A 21974-nucleotide genomic window follows, 5' to 3' on the forward strand; every position below is an offset into this window, starting at 1 on the left:
CTAAAGAGCAGCACCCGGGCTCTGAGTCTAAATGTACATATTCAGCACACTCAGCTCAATCAGCAAAAGATGGTTCAAGGGTCGACTTTATGAATACAAGACGTACAGTAGCAAGACAAGGCTCGCCCCTTTTCCCACCCCCTCCTTTTTCTTTTTCTTTTTTTTTTTTTTTTAATTTCACTCTATTTTAATTTAAAAGAATGCCGCTGGGACTAGCAAAAAGCATTGGCTAGCAGGCTGTTTGTTGTCATTGTTGTTTATGCCCTCAGAATGACTGTTAGATTCGAATTAGAATAGGGGTTAGTTGTGAAGTCAAACTGGGAAGTGGTTAGAGCAGGAGAGGGAGAAGAGAGAGCAGAGATAAGGCCAGTGGGGGGGGATGCAGTCATGATTACCTAACAACGGGTGGCCCTGGTCGTCGGGGTGCTCGCTGAGTGCCTGCCTGTGTGGGTGCCCTTGCCCTTGTATGTTGCAGGGAGGGGTGGGCTCTGCAATTCTAGTTTCTGGGAAGAGTGGGCTTGGTGGGCCCTGTGAGAGCACCGCTGCGGGGCTGCCCGTGATATGGTCATCATCATCGTCATCATCATCAACACCATCATCATCATCATCATGGTCAACATCCTCCCCATAGCCCCCCTGGATTGGCCACCCCAGCTCTAGTCCAAAGCCCATGTCTAGCCCTGGATCTGGCTGGCTAACCCAGCTCTCCAGGTCTAAGGCAAGAGGTGACAACAGGGGCCTCGCATCAGGCTCTTCAGCCTGATTTACTCCCCGGTTTCTAAGATCTGTTTTCCCTCTGATCTCTTCCTCCTCCACCTTTGAAACAACCTGGGCTGGACTCTCACACCTCTTACCTGCTAATTTGCCCTGAGTGCTGGGTAAAGGGGTGATCTTAGGTGGGAGAAGGTGGGCCCGATACTGAGCGGGCCTCTGTTTGGAGGTGAGCAGCTGGCTAAGTAAGGGGTGCCCCGACTTCTCATCTCTTTTCCTAATAGTCACTGTGATGTGCCTATGTGGTGCACGCCTGGCACCACTACTGTTACTACGGCCTTGCCTGCCAAAGCCCTCACTAGCCTGAGTGGCGCCCGCAGCCTCTCGGCAATGCTCACAGCTGTGACTCACCTCTCCGGGAGGGAGGGAATAAGAATGCATATACCTAATAAACCTAGCGGCGGCCAGGCGGCCCACATCGCCTGGCGGCCTTCCTTCTTCACTGGGCGGCCCGTGCTCCAGTTTGGGGCGGGCATGGCCGCAGGTGGAGGTTCTGTGGCCGACAGGGATAGAAGTACCCTCCGACTCCTCAACCCCGTCATCGTGAGTGCAACGCTGCCACTTCCCAGCCCCAACACCAGCCACACTACACTCGCCTGCAGCCCGGCTCTCACCTCGCTGGTGATGCTGCTGCGGCTGTTGCTGCTGCTGCTGCTGATGTTGAGATGGCACAGCGGACTTCTTCTTGGAGGTGGTGGAGGAAGATGAAGAAGAGGTGGAGGAGAGGGAGGAGAACGAGGAGGTGGATGACGAGGATGGTGAAGAGGAGGAGGAAGAGGCGCCAAGACCCAGGCCACTCTTGTCCCTGCCACTGGCGCCACCCCACGTGCTCTTGGCTTCACTGGCTTTGGTGTGGAGCAGGATGTCATCGGTGGCCGTTAGGTATTTCAGCAGCTCAGTGCAAGGCCGCCTCACCGGGCGGTTCTGTTGACCAGAGCCCCCTCTCGCTTTGCCATTCCAGGGGCTCTCCGTCTGCGCAGCACAGCAAAATAGAGAGAAAGAGAAGAGTATTAAGTTTGCTTAAATAAAAAGTTTTGCTCACTGTTAGTGGTACAGTGCAGCTGATCCAGTTGTGAGAAATACTAAGTGCTTTATTTGGCACAAAAATAAAAGCAGAAAGAGATGGAGGCAGAGAGAGGCTAAAAGAGCGACTCAGACAGCCTGAGCACAGTGGTTGCCCAACTGTCTGGGAGGCGATGGTGGGAGTGCGGTCCGCCCATCATCTTAATTGCGTGGCCCTCCGAGCACCACCGCGCCACTCTGTACGCACACCATGTCCTCTGGGAGTCCTCATTCGCTGTGCTCCAGAAATGGATGACTCAAAGGCACGGTATGAAAATAGACTCTGGGAGGAAGGTTGACGCACTACATGTGCAAACATAGTACGCACAGCACACACAAATCTGTGCCTGTGTTGTGTTTACCACACAATATGATCAGATGGCTTTTTACATTCAGAGGATTTTAAGCACTAGGGAAAGCACAAACAGAGATTTCAGACGATTTCCCAAACAAGACCAAATGATCAAGTAAATGACACTGAATGCACAGGATGTCAAGGCAAGACACGAAATGTAAACAGATTAATGAATTCACTTTATTCACATTCATAAATGCATGATACTGACACTGACTAAATTTAATCTCAATCAACCCCACCCTTTCAGAGAAAAAAAAATCTTTTGAGAGCAATCTAATGAGAACATCAAGTCTGATATTTTGATCTTGTCATCTCAAGGCGTCAATCTCGCCATGAGAGTGCCTGTCCCTGTTTTTTTTTTCCAACAGGCATCATACCAAGGCGGGTTAAGTGGTGGAGCTAATGAGACAACGGTGCTGATGCCTCGCCTGGAAAGCCCAACAGCAATCAGCCTGTTTTCATTACGAGATGGCCCCCTGGGAGAGTAGACTAGAGCAGTAGTCTAACATCTTCTAAAGGCGGCCACCAAAACAAGAAAAGTATGAGTGGGAGAGAGAGCAAGAACCCAGAGAGAGGAACAACAGAGACAGAAAGAGAGAGATAAACAAATGCTAACGAAAAAAATGTGTGTACAGGAGTGAAATATAAGCAGTGAGGCAGTGTATGTATTTGTGTGCGTGTGTGTCCCTACCTTGACGACGGCAGGTGGTGGTCTGATCCGGTGGTTGCTGCTGGCTGCATGGTTCTGTGCCTTGCCACCTGTGTATTGATTATAGCTGAGCTGGGAGTTTGCGGGTGCCAGAAGGAGCTTCTTCAGCTGCGAATGGACCCAAACAGAACAAGAGAAAAGTGGAGAGGGAAGAGGGGGGGAGTGAGCGTGGGTTATGCAAATGACCAGCTTGTGCTTTGTAAATTTATAACAACAAGAAGAGACTGGTCCTGCAGTTAGAAAAGATAAAATCACCGGCACATCTAAGAGATCACAGATTTTTAAGCACTTTAAAGTATGTAACAGGACAAGTCAAGTTTTTTTTTCCTTCATGTGCAGGTGTTTGTGTGTACACAAAGCCAGGCTTCTGAAATGTGATTGAATAAACACACTCAGGCATGTGGCTAAAGGTCACCTGGAAGGGACCGGCATGGAATAAAATGGACTATAACAGAACATAACATAGCATTTTAGGTCAAAGCTTTTAAGCTAGAGAAATGCCCAGATGGTGTGGTTATGTGTAAAAATAAACAAGGCGGCACAAAGGTAAGCTGACTTCTTATTGAGAGGCCTGTCTTTTTGCCAAAAAAATGACTTGGGCACGGGGGGGATTAGTTGAGGCCCACTGAGAGTAGATGAGATGAGATGAGATAGATTTCTTTTTTTCCTTATTTTCATTATGGACCGGCTTGATTTCAGGGCCTGTGGCACTGTGTCAACCATAGCTGGCCCAACCACAGCGTTCATATCATTCAACTGGCGCCACAATAGCACTCTTACGTAATTAGCACTGCGAAGCAAACACACTAATCCATTCCATTTACTTCCCTCCTCCCTGCAACTGTATCGCTGCATGCTCTCAGTACACATATAGTGAGTATATTGCGGCAAATGTGGCAGAGGGTGGATTGGGCACAGTCAAATACAGATGTCTAACAGACACGTGGCCACGTGGAGATCAGGTCTCAGCAATAACATATTTTGACCCTGCCGTGGTGGTAATGGGAGAATAATGAGAAGAATGAGCTGTTGGTCCTACCAGGGAAGGCTCCTCAGGCTCTGGGGTGCGTGGCGAGCCGTCAGGGGAGGAGGGACAGCTCCGGTCACTGGCATTGGTCACGTCCCCATCTGCCAGGGCCTCAAACGAAGGCAATCCGTCCTCATCCACTGGGATGCTGTCCAGGGTCTCTGTAAGCACTGCCAGCAAGTTGGCCTCATTTTCTTCATCTATCTTCTTAGGAGGGTGAAAACGGGGAAGACAGAGACGGAAAAATAGAGACAGGAGAAATAGGACATTTTAGTCAGGGGAAGTTGCATCTTTTTTTTCTTCAGGGAAGTAAAGGTGGTGGGTGGTTGCATGCAAGCTTTCACTGCTAAAAGAGTGGGAAGACTTTTTCTCAATTTTTTGCAGCAGCTGAGCTGGCTCTATTCTGGCAGCCTTTTTAAAAACAAAATTCTCTCCGTGTGCAAGTGAGTCAAGCCTGTCACTCATATTTCAAACACGCAGCTTACTGGACCAAAATAATATCTCCCCCAAGAAACCCATTACCAGGGCTGACAAGTAGCAAGTATCTAGGGAGGACAGGAATGGGTTTGGGGTGGGTTGCGGCATGGAGGGGGTTTGTGGGGGTAAAGGAAACAATGAGTGGAAGTTGACTCTCCTCTCTCTCATGACACGGAATAGAGAGACGATCGGCTTGCCGACAAGATGTTTGCAATCCTCAGATAAGGAGAATTACCGCCCACTAATGCTAACTAAATGTGATATATTTAAAATGTTGGCATGACAGCTGATGCTCACAACAGGCGGGAAGTTACCATCAACATTTCATGAAAAATAAAGCTTGTTCTTGCCACTCAGCTCCTCTTTGATGTACCAGAGGAGTTGTTTGCTTGCTGCAGCTGGCTGTTTAATGGTTGAGATTATAAGTGTGTGTGTGTGTGTGTGCGTGAAAAATAAATAGACGGAAAAATGAATATACAGAGATGGATAGCCAGAGTGAGAGAAAGAGAGATGTGAGCTGCCAGCTATCGACATGGGAGGTTTACTGGGCATAATAACTATGCATGTGAGTCGTGAAAAAAGCAAGAATAGAGAGGACGTATATAGATAGATATTAAGAGTGAGAGGAATGCAGCTTGCTCGACAAAGGGGTGTGGGTTTTTTTGTGCGTGCACAACTGTGCCTCTGCACAGACAAGTGACAACTTGTGACAAGTGACAACAGGAACTGTAAGTTCCAGGGCCATAAAAGCCCAGGGGACTTTAAGACAGCGGAAAGATAAACAGCGTTGTCACCCCGGGACGTTCTGTGGCCAGCCCAACAAGAACAAATCCCTTTATGCACACGGCAGGATTATCATCGCTCGGCAACGGCGTGTGGCCATCATTATGCCGAGGGGGCCACCAGCCTCTCAGATACCAGCACTATACCTCTAAGACTCAGAATCCCACATGCACAAAATTTACCCACCCACTTGTTTCTGTCTACCCCACTGATTTTACACAATTACACACCCACCATGGACGGCACTTTTGGAGACGCTTTGGATTCACCAATGAGATAGTGGCCATTTTAATGCTTTACCCCCTCCAATTTTCATTTACAGATGACACAGATATCTTGGACGTTCAGTTAGCTAGCTAACAATGAGGAAAACGTTAATCTGATGCTCATTGAGTAGATTTTCCCCTAACAACATGAGCACTCAGTCATTATTAAAAAATGATAAAGGGGGACATATTTCACAGAGATAACGCGACGTAGACTGGGGCCATGCCGCATTGGCAAGCAAATGTCTTGCAGGAAATTGCTCTGTATGAGGTGGCATGCTGTTTAATTACTTGCAAGGAGCTTCAAATCCACTGTGCTGGAACACTGTGCTACTGAAATGTTCACGATTTTCCAGCATCCAAAGTTATTACCGGAGCACTAAGCGGGTAGGTATTAACCGCTGATAAAGAAGGAGCCTTTTCTTAGCCCAAACCTACACCCTCGCATGAGAAATTGAAAGTAGGATCATTTTAGATAATCACAAATGAGTCTTTAATGAGCCAGCCATCTGTTTAGGTCCAACCTAACCAACCATCCAGGCAATGCTGTATTTAGACGTGGCTTTATTCACCTCTCCACAACAAGTTCAAACCCATACAGTCTGTAGAAATTGCAGTCTATTCCACTGTGTGACACTAGTTACATTAAAAGTTGAAAGGGCTGTGCAAGCTTCATTATGTCATGGTTTGGAAAGGATTGGGGAATTTCTCAGGCTGTGGCAGGCTCAAATGCAGTGATTTCAATCCTGTTTCAAAACCTCCACCAATTGGCAAGCTCCCACAGGCACACTGTATCCCCGAAGATAACCCAGAAGGGACTCTCATACTCTGAAAGAGACACTTGTAAAACCCTGAGTCGTGACGATCATGCTGCAGCCACTGCTGCGGCTCTAGTGGAGGCACTCGTAGGCCAAGTGGGGATTTGAGAAACTGGGGTAAAGAGCGAATCTCAGTGATCGTTTCTACTCTGGAGAGAGCATGATCTAATACCCCTGTCCAGGAGGGTGAGCTTTTCCATGCCAGCTGAAGGACCACACCTTGCCTTGCAGAGTTTTCACACCAAAGTCAATCTACTACCAATGACTCACTTGCCCCTTGTATATTTATAAACAAAATTCTCTGTGCGGGTGGAGTTCAGGAGCTATGGCACCCTGAGGGAGTGATGCCAGGATAACCTGGCAACCTGCTTATGGCCATGTCCACTTATATTGATTACTACAGCAGCTGCTGAGAGGGAAAGAGGGCAGGAAGAACAAAGAAAGAAGAGAAAAATTGTCTCGGCGGGAGCACTTTCTCGCCCATCCCGCTTAATGGACCTCACCGAATTAAAGAGATCTTAACAATCCTGGGCTAATTGTGGGATCACAATATATTAACCCCGCTCCAATTCTAAAGGGTGCCATTTTGAGCCTGTTTTATTCCAAATGCTTCAATTAGCCATAAAACATGCTGGCAAGTGCTGGCAGAGCTTCTCTCTCCCCTCCTTCACCCCAGCTTCCCCACGTCGGAGAAAAGAAAGCCAGCTCCAGTTGTTCATTATTAGGTGAGGCCCTTTTGTTATCAGGCAGGCTGTCTTTGAGATTGTCCTTGCCTTTAACACTTTTATTGAGTTCCATAGCACAGCATTGTGTTCCAGGAGATACTATTCAACACAGCTGATAACGGAAGGTGAAGGTGCTGTTTTAAACAAACACTCACTCCTGAACACTGGGGCAAATAGCCAAATTAAATCTGCTAATTGCTTCTTGAGGATTCCAAGCTCCCGAGCAAATTTGCCAAGGATCAAATTTTAACGAGCTTTTCGGGGCGATGCATCATTTACATGTTAAAAGGAACCAAATGTGTTGTGGAAGCGCCAGAGTGATAGACCTGATCGCTGAATAACACCAAGATGAAGTTTCTACAGACTAAGCAGCCCCGCCGTTATCTTCAAATGAGAGGCAGAACAAGTGAGAGACACTCTGGATGTGGGAAGATAAAATATCTCCTATTAAATGAGTCATCTGGTATTTAAAGTACTGTTGTCTCTGAGAGTTGGGCGATGTCTACAGGATTCGCATATGACAATGTCTACAGTGAAAATATCGCAACGGATGATGACAGCTGGGGGGAAGGCATGGTGAAAAATGGTTAATAACAATATAAAGATTGGGAATTATTTGTTTTTCAGGTACAGAAGAGAACGGGATACTTTGCTCTGTAGGTTACTTTCAATCCTCACTTTTGCCTTACAAAAACAAAAACCAGGTAGATTTAAAAGTAAATCTTTATGTTTGCACGTGAATTAAAACATGCTTTTATTGGGTGGTAAAAAGTATGATTAAATAAGCAGTATTTTCTTTAGTAAATAAGGTGCAAGGAGCTATTATGATAATTACAATAAACCCATCCTTCATTTTTGTGCTGTCTGGCTGACACTCCTTAAAATACATATTCATCAGTTCTAGGGCTCAACTTGATCCCTGGGGAAATCCCTGCAAATAAGTAATAAATAAGAAATAAGTAATAAATATATTTTTCTGCATTTTAACAGAGACACTGGAATTATAGCGTGGCAGGGTGCGCGCTGCTGTCGGTGTGGATGGCGAAGGGGGGTGGATAATAATGCTGGGCTCAACGTCATGATGATTGTCAGCCATGGCATGACGACGGCATCGTCCATCAGCCCAACTCTACTGTCACTGTCTCTTTTCACTCACTCTGTTCCTCTCTCTTTCTGAAAATAGAGGAACAGCAACCAGTTAGTTCAGACAGAAAACATTCTTAATAAATTGGCCCCTAAATTGCATGGTGGGGTTAAATCTGCGCCTTGACAATTTAATTGCATTTCTTCATCTCAATCTTTTTTTTTTTTTTTTGTCCACTCTCTGCTCTGTCAGATTTCAAAAGCATTCCCTTGGATGAGGTTAAGCGACTAGCCAGACCTTCTAATCATGGCACAATCAGAAACTGTGGGGGGGGTGTAAGTGTGTGTGTGTGTGGTTGAGTGGGGGGGGGGGGGGTCGTCACATCTTGACTCTGCCAAGAAAAGCAGCCTTGGATTTGATAAACAAATAATGTCATTCTGTGTTATTACCCCCGGCCCCCAGATTTCAGAGGAAATAAATCAAAGTCAGCCTTGCCGTTAAGGCGTTAGTCAGGCCTGACACGTCGGCCGGTCACACAGGCACAACATATGGCAGCAGGGAAGGAGGGAGGAAAGAGAGGCAGGGAGGGTAAGGTAAGGCACGATGCACGGTGGAAAGACAAATCATAGCAGCCACTAGAGACGTCTGGTCATTTAGCATGAGCTTACTGAGATGGAGAGAGGGTGATTATGGCCTATACGGAGCAATGAAACCATACATAACACTGTTAAGTCCCTCTGTGTGTCTGTGTCTGTGCGTATGAGGCGGCGGTGGCAGCGTCTGACAGCGTTCCAAATCATAAAACTAAATGTTAAACCTCCGTTGTGGTCAGGGCTGTGATTGGCTTTCTAGCACAGCAAACCGAAGGCTCTTGTTGTGTTTGTGTGTTGTGTTTTCCATCTGACTACACAACCAATAGAGCGTCTCGTTACTGTGAAACAATTTCCTAAGCAAATGATCCTATGGACCAGATATCGAGGGTCTACATGTTCTGGACACAAAAATTGCAGTACTGATGGCCAACTGTATATTTAGGCGTTTCACTAGAGGCTGCATAGCCCCTCTGTCTCTCCTTTATTGTCACTCCTCTGTGTTCTGTACATATTCTGATTTATTATGACGGTTTGAGTTATGAGTTGCTAAATCTTGTACCCTGTAAATGCAGAAAAGATTGTCCAGTCAAAGCACCAATCGGTTGATTTTAGGCTTCTCCATCCTACTTAGCCATAATACCACAACTGGCCTTGTGATAATCCCTTTGTCCTGGCAGGAATTCACTATTTTGTGCCTCCATTTAAACAAAAATGGCAGCTCTGTGAATGAAGAATAACTGCTTGTGCAGAAGCTGACTGTTTACATGCCAGATGTCTGTCTCAGTTTGGAAGGCTACAAGAGTTATAAACCTGTGATAGACTTGTGACCTGTGCAGGGTGTAGCCCGCCTCTCGCCCAGTGTCAGGTGGGATTGGCTGCAGACCCCCACCCCCCTATAAGCAGTATAGCTAATGGATGGATGGATGTCAGTAATAAATCAGTGAGGAAGCAGTTCGACCTATCAATGAGGACCAAGATGTGTGTGTGTGCAGAGATGATGCATCTCCTGGGAACCATTTGAGACTGTTAGAGCACTATCAGATGAGCTGATGGGGGAAAGACAGGGGAAAAGAGAAAGTGAGAGGAGGAGATATCCGTGAGTGAGTGTGTGAGACTGAGTCAAAGAGAGAAAGAGAACTGTTGTTACACATCCTGACAGAGACCAGATCCAATTGAGACACCGACCTAAGGGATGTTAACAGTGCTGTTCTTGGTAGTTCTGTGTGGAAAAATCCTTTGACCGGTGACCCTGCTGCTAAAACTAACCACCTGAATTCTGTCACATGTCTGCTGAGATCAGCTGAGGCTGTCACATGCCTTCAGACCTACCAGGCCCTTTCTGTCAAACTTTGAGTCAAAAATCATGCAATCAGTTGTGTACGTTTCCAGGAAAGCGCACACAACCAGAAAGAATTGCCACGGGTCCCCAGAGATCAAACAGCAGCCGGAGAGAAAACTTATACCTCCGGTGAAATCTGTTCCTTATATTTCTGACAGCTCTATGAAAATAATCGCATTACTTCCATCTAAACACAGAATACAAAGCATTGAAGCTTGTCTTAATTTGAACTCGCACACATTCTCAAACAGCTATCCAAACAACTGACAGCATCACTGGGGGTTTGGTGTGTCCTGGTGGAGGCTCCCCATCTACAGTCCTGCCCCAAGCTGCTGTTGTTTTCCTACTCCAGCCGTCCAACAGATGGTCCAAGCAACCGTTTGCTAACACCACAGAATCACACACCATCATAATGACTGGACACTCACTCTTTTGTTTTGGCAGCTACTTCCCAATCGGCTTGGCACGAGAAAACACTGATTGCTGTGATTGCTCTGCCTCTGAGTTGCTCTGACGGTCACAGCAGGAGGGGGAGAAAAACAGAGATTTGGAGCCTCGAATAAGGAATATGCAGCGAGATGCAGAGATGGGATGAGGAATGGTGCTTCCCTCTGCTTTTTTCGCCTAATGGCATGCAAATAGCTATTTGCTTAAGTCGGCAGCTCTGAATGTGCACCACTAAGCAAGAGGCCTTTGAACATACTGTTACACTGTTGATAATGTATTGGAGGAGCACAGAGAGGGGGACAGACCGAGTGCAGAGAGAGACAGAAAAAAAAAGGAGCACAGAGACTCAGAGAGTTTCCAATGTCCATCTTGCTAAATGGACACTGCCACATTTCCTGGCTGGAATGTGAGCCCGACATCAGCAGTCAAGTCTAGCTGTCCATAAAACAATTACACACACACAGACGGCTGGTCAGTTTGTTTTTGACATTTACATAGATTTGCAAGGGGAGCAGAATGGACCACAAGTTCTTGTTTTTTGCACAGAGGACTCAATGTTATCGTCTGCCACTGACACCACCTTTATACATATCCTCACACACACACACACACACACACACATACACACACATACACCTGCACACAAATGCAGCTCCTGACCTTTCAGGGCCTGCCAAGCCCATCGAGGGTTTGCGGAGTTTCATTTGTCACAGTAATGTCTTCCTCGGAAAGATGCCAATGCAAGGAGAGCCAGGGTACAGTGGACAAGATCTAGTGGTTTCAAACAGTAGGTGTGTTTGTGTCATTTTCCTATTCTACATTTTTGCGTGCACTTGTTTGCGCATACGACAGAGGACGCAATATCACAAATTTATGGTAATTGAAATGGCAGAATCTTTTGGGGGGAAATGCAGTCAATTTGATTCTGCGGCAAAGAAGGTCACCCTATTCAATTTGCACTCAATGCCATACGCGGTGCGACAGGGAAACACCTGAAAGCAAACGATCTTATCGAGGCCTCACAGGCTTCACCACTTACCCACTGCATAAAAGCTATTTGCTGATTACTAAATAAATGCATTATCTTTTACCTTGACTTCTGTGTGTGCGAGTGAGTGCCTTGTCACTCCTGGATCCAGGCGGAAGGCTGCCACTGCAGTGTGTATGCCTCTTATCCATGTCGTGACTTTGTGAGCATGTTATCTGAACAGTTTTTTTCTTCTTTCTTGAGCACTTTCAAGTGCCATATGTGTATGTGCTGCATGTGTGGCAGCAGTGGTCAAACACGGAAGACTTCACAAGCCTTTGCATGTTGTGTGAGTGGTAACGATGTGGGCTGCACCTATCTTTACAAGCAAAGAAATGAAAACACATCAAAGGAATTGTGCACGCACGTCGATACATTCCCAGCTCACTGACATGAGGCTGGGATACTAGGGTAAGGATGAGGGGGGCATGAGAGCTTTCAGAACCTTTCTTTGTAGCATCAACATCGAATGTTGAGCTGTATTTCATCTTAATCTAGGATCTATTCTCTGTGGAATACTGATCATGTTGCCTTTCGTTTGGATGTTCCCGCTCTTCACAGCTCACATTTAGCTGAGCACACCCACCGCACCTGCACACACTAATATATTCTGCCAAATGCTGAATGATCAATGGCCATTGACATGACAAGCGTCCAACACTCGAAATCCCTTCCCAATCTGCCCATCAAGTTATTATACAACACAGTCCACAGCCATATGAAAAGAGGTTTGGCTGACCACAGTGGGGCCTGAAAATGGTTTTCTGGAAAGAGTTGATTAACAAGCAGACAATTTTAGAGCTGTTGACTTCGCGAGGTCAACAGCACAATCAGGGCAGATACGTGCAGCAGATTTATCCCAGATCCTCCACTTCACAATTTCACAATGCACACGTTTTACAATTCACCTGATCAGAAAAAAGCGTGCTTTCTTTATGCTTATTCCAAATAATCAGATTAATTCTGTAAGTTCTGTAAGTTCTACTGGGTATAAGCCTCAGTCCTTTCTGACATTTCCATTTCCTTGAAACTGACTTTATTTAATCTCTTATTCTATAACAAATGTTATATCCATACATAAAAGTTTTGTTTTATAAAAGGTAGAGTGGAAGGAATGTTTTCTATCTGCAGTGATCAAACGTCTGCGAAAGCTTCTGCTTTCGGTTTAAACTCAGGAGCTACTGATGGGGCACCAAGTGAGTCATCCAAGCATCCAGTCACTCATGCATCAGCAGAGCCTCGGAGAGCCTCTTGAACTATTTGAGGCCTGTGCAGACTTAAATGCTTCAGGGGGGGAAATAAGCTGGAACTATAAGCACACGGTGCACATCATAAAGCTTAGTTAGAATGGGGTTTTTTCTGCATGGATGACAAAGCTTTTAAAAATAGACTCTCAACCAGGGAAAACTAGTCCTTCACATGTACAGTACAAGACTGAGGTGCACATGGCCAAAGATTAGCAAAAAAAGAGCAATGCTGGAGCTGGATGTGGTCAAAGATGCCACCTTTAAACATTTCAAAAACAAAACACTTCTTTTCAGTCTGGTATTAAGTTACTCTTTAATATTTGCCAGCTTGTCCTACGACAGCATTAATTGGTTTTATTACTTCATTACTAAAAGAGATTATTTGTCCACTGAATTATTAATTATTGTTCAGAGTCAACAAAGTTCTCTGGAAGCTGTGTTACGAACTCACAGAGATTGACAAAGTGGCAAACGACCAGAGCAGAAGGGCTGGCCAAAGCTACTGCCACTGCTGGGTGTGCTGGCACAGAGTGCACACACACCCCCACACACACACACACACCTGCGATCGATTGGCCTTTCCTGGAGAGGGGAAGCAGCCTATCGCCCAAGACTGATAGCGCTTCACCATGAATCAGAGCGCTCACTTATTGAAGGCGTCTCTCCATCCTCTTCTCTCTCTCTGTCTTTTTTGAGGTTTCCCCTTTTCATCTGTAATTCATACTGTTTTCTTACTACTGGCTATTGCTTTCACTCTTTCCTTTGTGCCCCTCTCCCTCACACTCTCTGATCAATTCATTTCATGTCTATGGGTATAAAAGTATTCTAGGAATCTACTGTTTATACATTTCTCCCACTCCAAAGTGTACACTATTAAATAATACAAAGAAGATTGGTCTTATTGCATGGCATCATTGCAACATGTTGCCATGTGTGTGTGAGAGTATGAGTCGGGAGGGGGGCGGTGGATTATTGGCTTAGTGTTTTGGCCAGGTTAAAGTGAAACAGCCCTGAAAGGCTCTTAGCGGAGATTACCCCAGGTACTAAAAATAGTCATTTCCACCCAATACACACACATGAACACACAAAACAGAGAGAGATGAAAGTGTTGCGTCTAGTCGGAAAAGACCACTATCTGATCTTTGTATAGGGTGTCTCAATTACACAAAGAACAACACTCACATGCACACGTACACATTGGTGGCTCCAGTGCGATGAGAGAGATGGGTATCCACTGGGAGCAGGGGATCAGCTGGGGCAGGAACACCAAACCATGCCTCAATCAGCAGCAGAGGCCCACTGGGAATGTGGGTTGAGTGTGCGTGTGAGTTTGTGTGTCTGTGTGAGTGTGAGAGGGAGAGAGCTAGAGAGGCAGCCAAGCAGCTACCACCAGACCATAAGATGTTCCCATCCTCTTTTACCAAACATTACCTGAGGCAACATTTTTTTTTGGCCATATCCACCCCCCTGCTCCCTATCCTTTAGTTTTTTACCCCTCCCTCCCTTCCCCCTCCCAGCCTCTCTTTCCAGAAGCGATGGTTGGAGGCCAGAATGTATTTGTTTAGCCACTGCAGCTTCAGCTTCCCATCAGCCAGGAACAAACGCTTTGCCTTGGGAGCGAAAAAGACAGAGGGAGGAAAGGAGAGAGAAAGGGATGGCAGAGCCCACAGTGTTGTGGGGCGGCGGGAGCTCTTGTTGTGGAGTGGATCTGACAGACGCTCCAAGATGACACGGGCCTGGACAGCCTTAGTCTGCATCTCTCTTCTATACGTCTGCGCCTGCTTGTCTGCACTCCCTCTCATTTGTGTATCTTGACACAGCATAGCTGCGGGTCTGAAAACGCTGTTTGCCTTCGGTTCGACAGTGATGGAAGATTTCTTCCATCAGACAGTGCAAACAATGTATCAGCACAGTAAAAAACTGGAGGGAACTCGAGATGAGGAAAGTATGGTGTATTCTAATAAGACTCACTTGTGAAAATCATATTATACAGTGGAATATGATAATTCATACACCCTTTGCTGGAGCGGTGAACTGGTGCGGGTGGTGTACTCTCAAATGTCAGCATAAATTTGCAAAATAAACGCAACCGGCATTCAGCAGGGAGTAGGAACAGGGACAATAAGGGTCTCTGTGTGCGCTGTCCGTATGTTTGTGCGTTTGTGTGTTTGTGTGTGTGGGCTTGACAGTTCCTCTCACAGGGTCTGTGACTTTGCGTGCTCTCCTGTTTCAGCTCGCAGGAGCGCCCATTGCCAACAAGTGTGTGAGCTAATCTATGCTTACACGTGTTTGCAGGGTGGGAAAGTGCTGCTTGAGGAAAACATTTTTATCACAGCATGTTTTATCAAAGCCGGCTAAAGATGACCCAATCAATCTAATCTGCCTTTACTTAAGAGTAAGCACCGGAGCATCTGTCCAAAAAGGCACAAACAAAAGCACGACAAAACTCCGAAGTCTTCTCTGCCATCACACACCTCATTCTGCTGGAGTAATATGAAGACTCTGCGTTACTGACACAGCCCACATATGTGCGCTCACGTGTGTACACTTACAGCACGTCCCTGTACAATGTCAGAGTAATGCTTTAAGCCTTGGCATCTTATTTTACTACCTGCAAAGCCCACAACCTTTTACTTCCAATCCATGGGCTGTGATTTGGCTGGCACAAGCCCAAGCTTCTCCTGGTCTATATGTTTGTCTCTTTCACTGCCCATCTGTCCCCACGTCTGTCCGTCTTGTCATCTGCTGGCCTTCTCTGTCTGTCTCTGCACCTCCCTTTGTTTCACATTTCTCTATCTGCCCTTGTCCCTCTTCCCCACCTGTCCATCTATCATCAGTGTATCTCACAACAGAGCAGGTACAGCAACAATATCATGTCAGAAGGTCAGATCTCTGCCAATATTCTTGCATAATTACGTAGACAGATTCACAGCCTCCGACAAATGTGAATGCCTTCATCTGTATACGTGTGATGTGCCATGCCATATCCCAGCGCGACCGCCACGTCCGCCACGGGGACGTCCACATTGGAATCCGAATAAGCCAAAACCAACGAGACACGTTTCCATCAATCAAACGTTTGAAGCTTGACATGAAATCTGAGCGGGGTCCTGCGGTCAAAAAGACATTGGGTCAAGCTTCTATGCTGTTATCTTTGGCAGTACATTGGGAACTTACTGGAGTAACCACCCCTTAACAACTGCAGCCGAAAATAGACTGTGGACTTTCACGGTCGGCCCGTTTTGAAGAGGTGTCAAACACACTGTGCCAGGAGCAATAGCTGTTATGTGTGTGTGTGTGTGTGTGTGCGTTTTATAAAAGCGGGTGGGGGGCATGGTGTATCATTCTCCACACTTCATGTACGGGACAGTTGGGACAGTGGTAGGGAATGGAGCAAAAGGCCAGCCAGGGGACAGCTTGTGATCTAAGTCCGTATGCTGCTTACGGAATAGAAAACACATACACATGGGCTTATCCACAGTCATACACACACTTACACTGCTTACACAGAGTGTAAACAACTTCTATTGCCCCCTTAGTGACCAAATAAGATTTTCTCTGACGTGACAGCAAAATATCTCCGGTCCCTGTTTTACTGTATAACCAAATCAGACTCTGTTTACTTATTTGCTACTGTCTGTCACATGGAACTGTAACCTGAGTAAAAGCCTCAGGACAAAAAACACAGTAGGTGTTTATCTTTCCATCTGAGCTGCAAATCATTTCAACAGTTGACTTACTTGAACTAATGAAAGTCAGTTCAAACCTCCAGAGAGTATGCTGTTTGATGGGGACGTTTAAAAGAGGTGCCTCAGTGTGACAGCTGCACCCAGCTGTTACACATGTTACTCAGAGCAGCCTTGATAATCTGCTACCTGCTTTTTACTAAAACACACACTCGCTGATTTGTTAAGTGGATGTATACACAGGAGAGGAGAGGAAAAAAAAGGAAAAATGCACTCACAGGCTTTAAATCTGGCCAGTTATTAACATGTTCTTTAATCTTCAACTTTTTATTGGATGCTTCTCTGCCCTGTACAGGCCAATCAGGGGGGCACAGGAAGTGCAGCTACAGCCCCAGCCCTCTGATCCTTGCCAAGCGGCAAACTTTCCCCTGTCAGATTAAGTAGGATTAGCTGGGTCCTGCCTTATGATGAACTGAAGCCTTTCCATATCCTGAACATAATACAATAGCTGCTGGCTCATTGAGTGTGTGAAAACATCACCCACTTACTGCAATGTACAGTATTTGTGCGGACGCAGACATGTGCGCTGGTGTGCAGGAGCATGTGCACATGAAGGCACACAAATTTCAGGCTCGTTCCCACATTGGAAGTCACACGCGGCTTCTTGCCCTGAGTCAGCTCCCTCATCGCAGTCCTCAGAGGGTGATAAGTTCCATTGTGTTTTAAAATCACGCAAACACATGCACATGCACACACTCTCACTGGTATTTTTATCCATCCCCAGAGCCACTCGGTGGCTGCAAGCCATATCACTCTCAGACAACAGAGGAGCCTCGGTCACACCAGCTAGTACTTAAAGCCCCCCGCCCCCCTTCTTGTGAGTGTGTTGGGGTGGTCAACAGAGGTAGAATGTGTGCTGATATAAAGAGACTCTGAAAAAGGTGGTGGCAGTGGTGGGGAGGTTAAACGTGGAAAGAATTTAGCCTGTTATCAACTGCTGCCTGCAAGACCACCGAGGAGGTACACACACACACACACACACACAACAAGGACCCCGAAAACGTGACTACATGACAGAGCCACAGGCGCACACATGCACTGCCATCTCAGACAGGGTTTTTCTTCCTGAGGCAAGGCTAAAGCATCCAATCTCAGTCTTTCTTGTCTATCTGTGGCACTGATAAAGGCTTATAATGAACTAGGGACTGGAACTCAGTCTCAAGACCAACGGCTTTATGGCCCCAGCCAGATCATCACCCTCTGTGGACTTTGTTTGTCACTCGGTGAGAACAGAAAAAAAAGGGTCAGAAAAAGAAGGATAGGAGGAAACGGAGTGAGACCGGAGAGAGGGGGGTTAAAGTTTTACACTGCAACCTTTGAGTAGCATTTTGCAATTCAGCTGGTATATCCAGAGTTTACTACCGGAGCATTCTTTCAGATGTGTGCCGCATTACTGACTCTCTATATATATAAATGCTCAAAGTTTTGATAAGGGAGCCTCGCGTTGTGGCCAGGATCTAAACAAGGGGACCAAGGTTCTCCTGGCTTATCGTTCTTCACGTTATCTCTCCTTTTGTACTTCGGAGCAATGTAAAAGCATGTTTGTAAACTGGTAACAGTTGTACATTTTGTTTGGCTCGCATTCAAGAATGCGATAGCGTGTTGTGTTCGCTAGGGCATGTTATTATTTCAGCTCACTCCTGACCCCTGGGAGAGCATATAATGAAACCACAGTGGATGCAAATATGTTCCACAGCACCATAATGCTTTGAAACAGCAACTTGCCACATTCTAAATAGAAAAATATTGATAATTTAATGAATAAAAAATACAGTTGCTGTAATAAAAAAAAAAAAAAAAAAAAAAAAACTACTGAAAGTTTTACTTACCTCAAAAAGATTGGATGCCTCGTTGCCATACTGAGTGGAAATGATCTCTGATTGGTCACTGTACCATTTGAGGCCACCCAGGAAGCTGTCTGCATCTAAGTCACTGACATCCAGCTCTGAGAGGTCCAGTTCAGGGAGGTCTGGGCAGAGGGGCTGGTCTTCACCAACCAAGGCAGCACACTGGAGAAAAGAGAAAACAACAAGGACGGTCAGACAGAAATCACCTTTCATTCATATGCAAATCAGACACGGAATTTGCTGTGCCAAGTTTGAAAACAATGGGAGAATCAAAATCTGGACACCAGTCAAAAGTCCTCTATAAACCTGCTGTAGAGTCCAAATAAAGGAAATTCATACAATCGTATAGCACACACATTAACTCATTCAAGCCTAAGTTTCTTAAATCAATGACCAATTAAGTTCTCAGTCCCCTCATATGACCATTCTGAATATTTCTGCCACTTTCATGTGACACACTTATAATTAATGAATCCAGCCTTTATTACTTCTCTTACTATTACTCCACTGATTATTAACAGAACGGTTTTTGGCTGCAGGTCACAATGTGCAAACCCGCAACCTGTTTCCACTCTGCCTCTGTTCAGCCTACAGCACACTTTGTCCTCCCACCATCACTCCCTAAGCACTGTCACTTGGTGCTGGCCTCTGTGCTACTAAATACTGCCTGTTGACATTTTGTTATTCACCAGCCACTTTTATGTAATCTAGTCAATGCCTACTGTATGTAGCAGCTGTTCCTGCTTCCTCCCCACACAAATCATCAGCTCTGTTCTGGCTGCAAGTGAGGGGCTTTGGTCTGGAAATCAAGAAGGGACTTTGGTGATGTGAAAAAGTGTTAAGGTGGAGGGGAGAGAAGGGGCAGCAGCCTTACATGGCTCAGCCGATGTTGTAGGTTCATTTTAAATGACAGATATTTACCACAGCAGAATCTCTTTCTTGATGTTGTACAATATTCAGTGCTTTTGTCCAGCAAATTTATTTTCATCATTATGGATAAAATAGTAATTTCAGTATGCAACCTAAGGCAGGTACCCAACAGCTGAAACGTGCAACAGTCAGACAAAGCTTTCTCTCTGCTCCACACAAGGTGAGCGAACTTTGAGCTCTGTAGTCAGGGATCATCAAAGACAAGAAGTCGCCAGAGTCTTGTCGTGTTTATACTCTGTGACTGTGCACATGCAAATTCAAGCCTGAGAAAACAGCTTTGTGGCTGGTGTCTAACAGGGTACACGCTTCTAAATCTGTTGACAACACGTCAGGGGATATATGAACGCTATAAGACGGCCAGGATACAGGATATAAGATAGATATCCGCGGGCGAAGCCGGGAGGCATTTGGCCCCGCAGACTGTGGAGGGATGAGAGTCGGGTTCGGTTCAGGGCAAAGCTGGGAGACGGATGCTGTGCCAAGTAGGAAAAACTGCCCAGACACCGGTGTCACAGTTCATCTGTCCTCGGAAACGCACCAACACGAATGCACGATGACTTAGACTATGATGAGACAAATCCGTTATGTTGCAACCGCAACAGCGAAGGGGACAGTTTCACTGCGTCTTAGGCTTCCCCCTAAGACGATCCGCTCTGACACGGCACGGCATGAAAGAACGGTAACAAAGCTGTTCAGATATTCAGAGGCTGGACGTCCTATGCCCAATTATCTTATGGACTTCTTGGTGAACTAATGAAATAGCGCCGCCAGAGAGACAATCAGGGCGCACCACACGGCTCCAGTGATTTACGCACGCATCGCACATAAAAGCACCCGCTAGGAGAAGATTATCAGAGGAAGGACTGTTGACCTGGATGACAGTTCTGTTTCTGAACTGAAACATGCAGATTTTATTACACGTTTTTAAGTCTAAATGCGCACATTTTCGCAGAATGAGTCGAAAAGGAGGTTCAAGAAACGCGTACCTTTGCTGGATTGACACAAACTAAACGCTATCGCAGCCCAAACGGTGAAGAAGACTCTTCTTATAGGCTAAAGTGACAGTATGCGTCTGAGTCGGTGATTAAAGTACAAAGCAGTTCATCTGAAAGAAAAACAATTTCTCACATTCTCATCACGCAGCCTAGATAACCCCAAATATGCAGCCAGACTGCAGTCACATCATGTAGTTACTGTGAAAAGCTTTCTGAAGCATCACTGAGATCCTTTATGCAGACAAGTACCTAAGTACAGCCAGGTAGACCTAAACGTCCACACCAAGCTGGACGGACTCAGAGAATCAGGAAACAGGAGACGAATAAGTATCCTTTTGATGTGCCTTATTATCTGCATGCACTTTAATCATAACATGCAATACAGATGAAAAAGACGACGGGAGCGAATGTGAGCTAGTTGTTTGCATAAGGAGATAAGAAAACAGGCAGAAGGTAAAATGAAATTCGCACGAACATTAAATCATCTAGTCTGGCTGGATGCGGTGTTGCCCTCCAGCCAGCGCAACGTTCCCCCGGTCGGGATGTTGGCACACAGACGTGGCCGGTACCGATGGTATTATGATGCTCCTGCGCAATGCCAAATAGCTGTCCCTCAGTGTGGACAACCTTTGCTCTTGCCTTTGATACATGCGCTATCCCCGACACAGCACATCAAAGGGATTGTTATCGTCAGTGGATTTCATGCGTCAGCGAAATACCTGACTTTGAGACATTTCAGTCATTTCGGCATGCAAACCTTCTCGGCACCGGAGCGCGTACTGTCCGCGGCTGGAGAGATATCCGCCAGCTTGCAAGCAATCGCTCCGACTGAACAGAGATCCTACGAGGAATGGTCCTGAGCCTGTGCACACATTACAACAACTACATCTTTAACTGAGGTGAAAAGGGAGACTCCGCACATTCCCTCCACTTGTCATATATTCCCGTGTTGTATATCCCCCGCATCCTCAACAGTGTCCAGACGCGCACTACACCGGCATGCCACCGCAGCCCCAGCAGCAGAGAAGAGAGCGTAGACTTATGTGGAAATCACTGTCTCGGATAGCCAGTGTTGTCCATCGTTCCAGGGAAAAAAGAAAAGTCCAGAGGACTAGAAAGATGAAAGAAGTCGGATTTTTTTTTTTTTTTTTAGATGCGCTCACCTCTAATTCTCTCCACACCGAGTCCTGGTTACACCTGTCCCACGCCATCCAGCCACTGAATGACGGTCCGAAAAAGAAAAAAAGAAAAAAAAAAAGAAAAAAAAGAAAGAAATCAAGTAAAAAAGAAATCCACACACGCTTCCCACTCGCTCTCACACAGGCAACTGCTGCCCCTCGCCGAGAATGAACCGAGGGCACCTGTCTTACAACTGCTTTCCATCACATGACAAAGCTATTAAAAGTAGGCAGGGGAGTGACTCCGCGTCCACACTACTCGCCAGTGACGCGCAGTGAGCAGGCGGGGTCTGGCTGCGCACATAGTAAAATCCTTTCCGTACACTGCAAAAAATGTCCATTTTAAAATCACGATCTAGCTATCTATCTATCTATCTATCTATTTGTGACGTATATTCAAAGATAAGCGGCACACACACACAAGATTCTTGTTTCTAAATTTAAGCAAACAAGTACAGATCGTTAAATTTATCCCAGTTATTTTGCTGAAGAGTTTTCTAGATAAATTTCCTAAAGAATCTCGACTTGAGCTTTAACTCAAGCTC

General features: G+C 46.0%; 1 protein-coding gene across 4 annotated transcripts in view; it reads right to left on the reverse strand.

Moving 5' to 3' along the window:
• The window catches only part of ppargc1a (peroxisome proliferator-activated receptor gamma, coactivator 1 alpha), a 36393-nt gene extending 14767 nt beyond the window's left edge, over positions 1 to 21626 (reverse strand). For 2 of the 4 annotated variants that reach the window (XM_041031221.1, XM_041031219.1), the window contains exons 1-5: positions 21415 to 21626; positions 18309 to 18488; positions 3940 to 4134; positions 2883 to 3008; positions 1386 to 1743 (exon numbers count right to left, since the gene is read on the reverse strand). In XM_041031221.1, the coding sequence (XP_040887155.1) occupies positions 1386 to 1743; positions 2883 to 3008; positions 3940 to 4134; positions 18309 to 18488; positions 21415 to 21462 (907 nt within the window). In that variant the 5' untranslated portion in view covers positions 21463 to 21626. Of the gene's footprint in view, positions 1 to 395; positions 1744 to 2882; positions 3009 to 3939; positions 4135 to 18308; positions 18489 to 21414 lie in introns of all 4 variants that reach the window. The other 2 variants (XM_041031220.1, XM_041031218.1) reach the window with 2 other exon arrangements.
• Positions 21627 to 21974: the final 348 nt, after the last annotated feature.

This window comes from Toxotes jaculatrix, chromosome 23 (assembly GCF_017976425.1).
Source record: "Toxotes jaculatrix isolate fToxJac2 chromosome 23, fToxJac2.pri, whole genome shotgun sequence".
NCBI classification, from domain to species: domain Eukaryota; kingdom Metazoa; phylum Chordata; class Actinopteri; family Toxotidae; genus Toxotes; species Toxotes jaculatrix.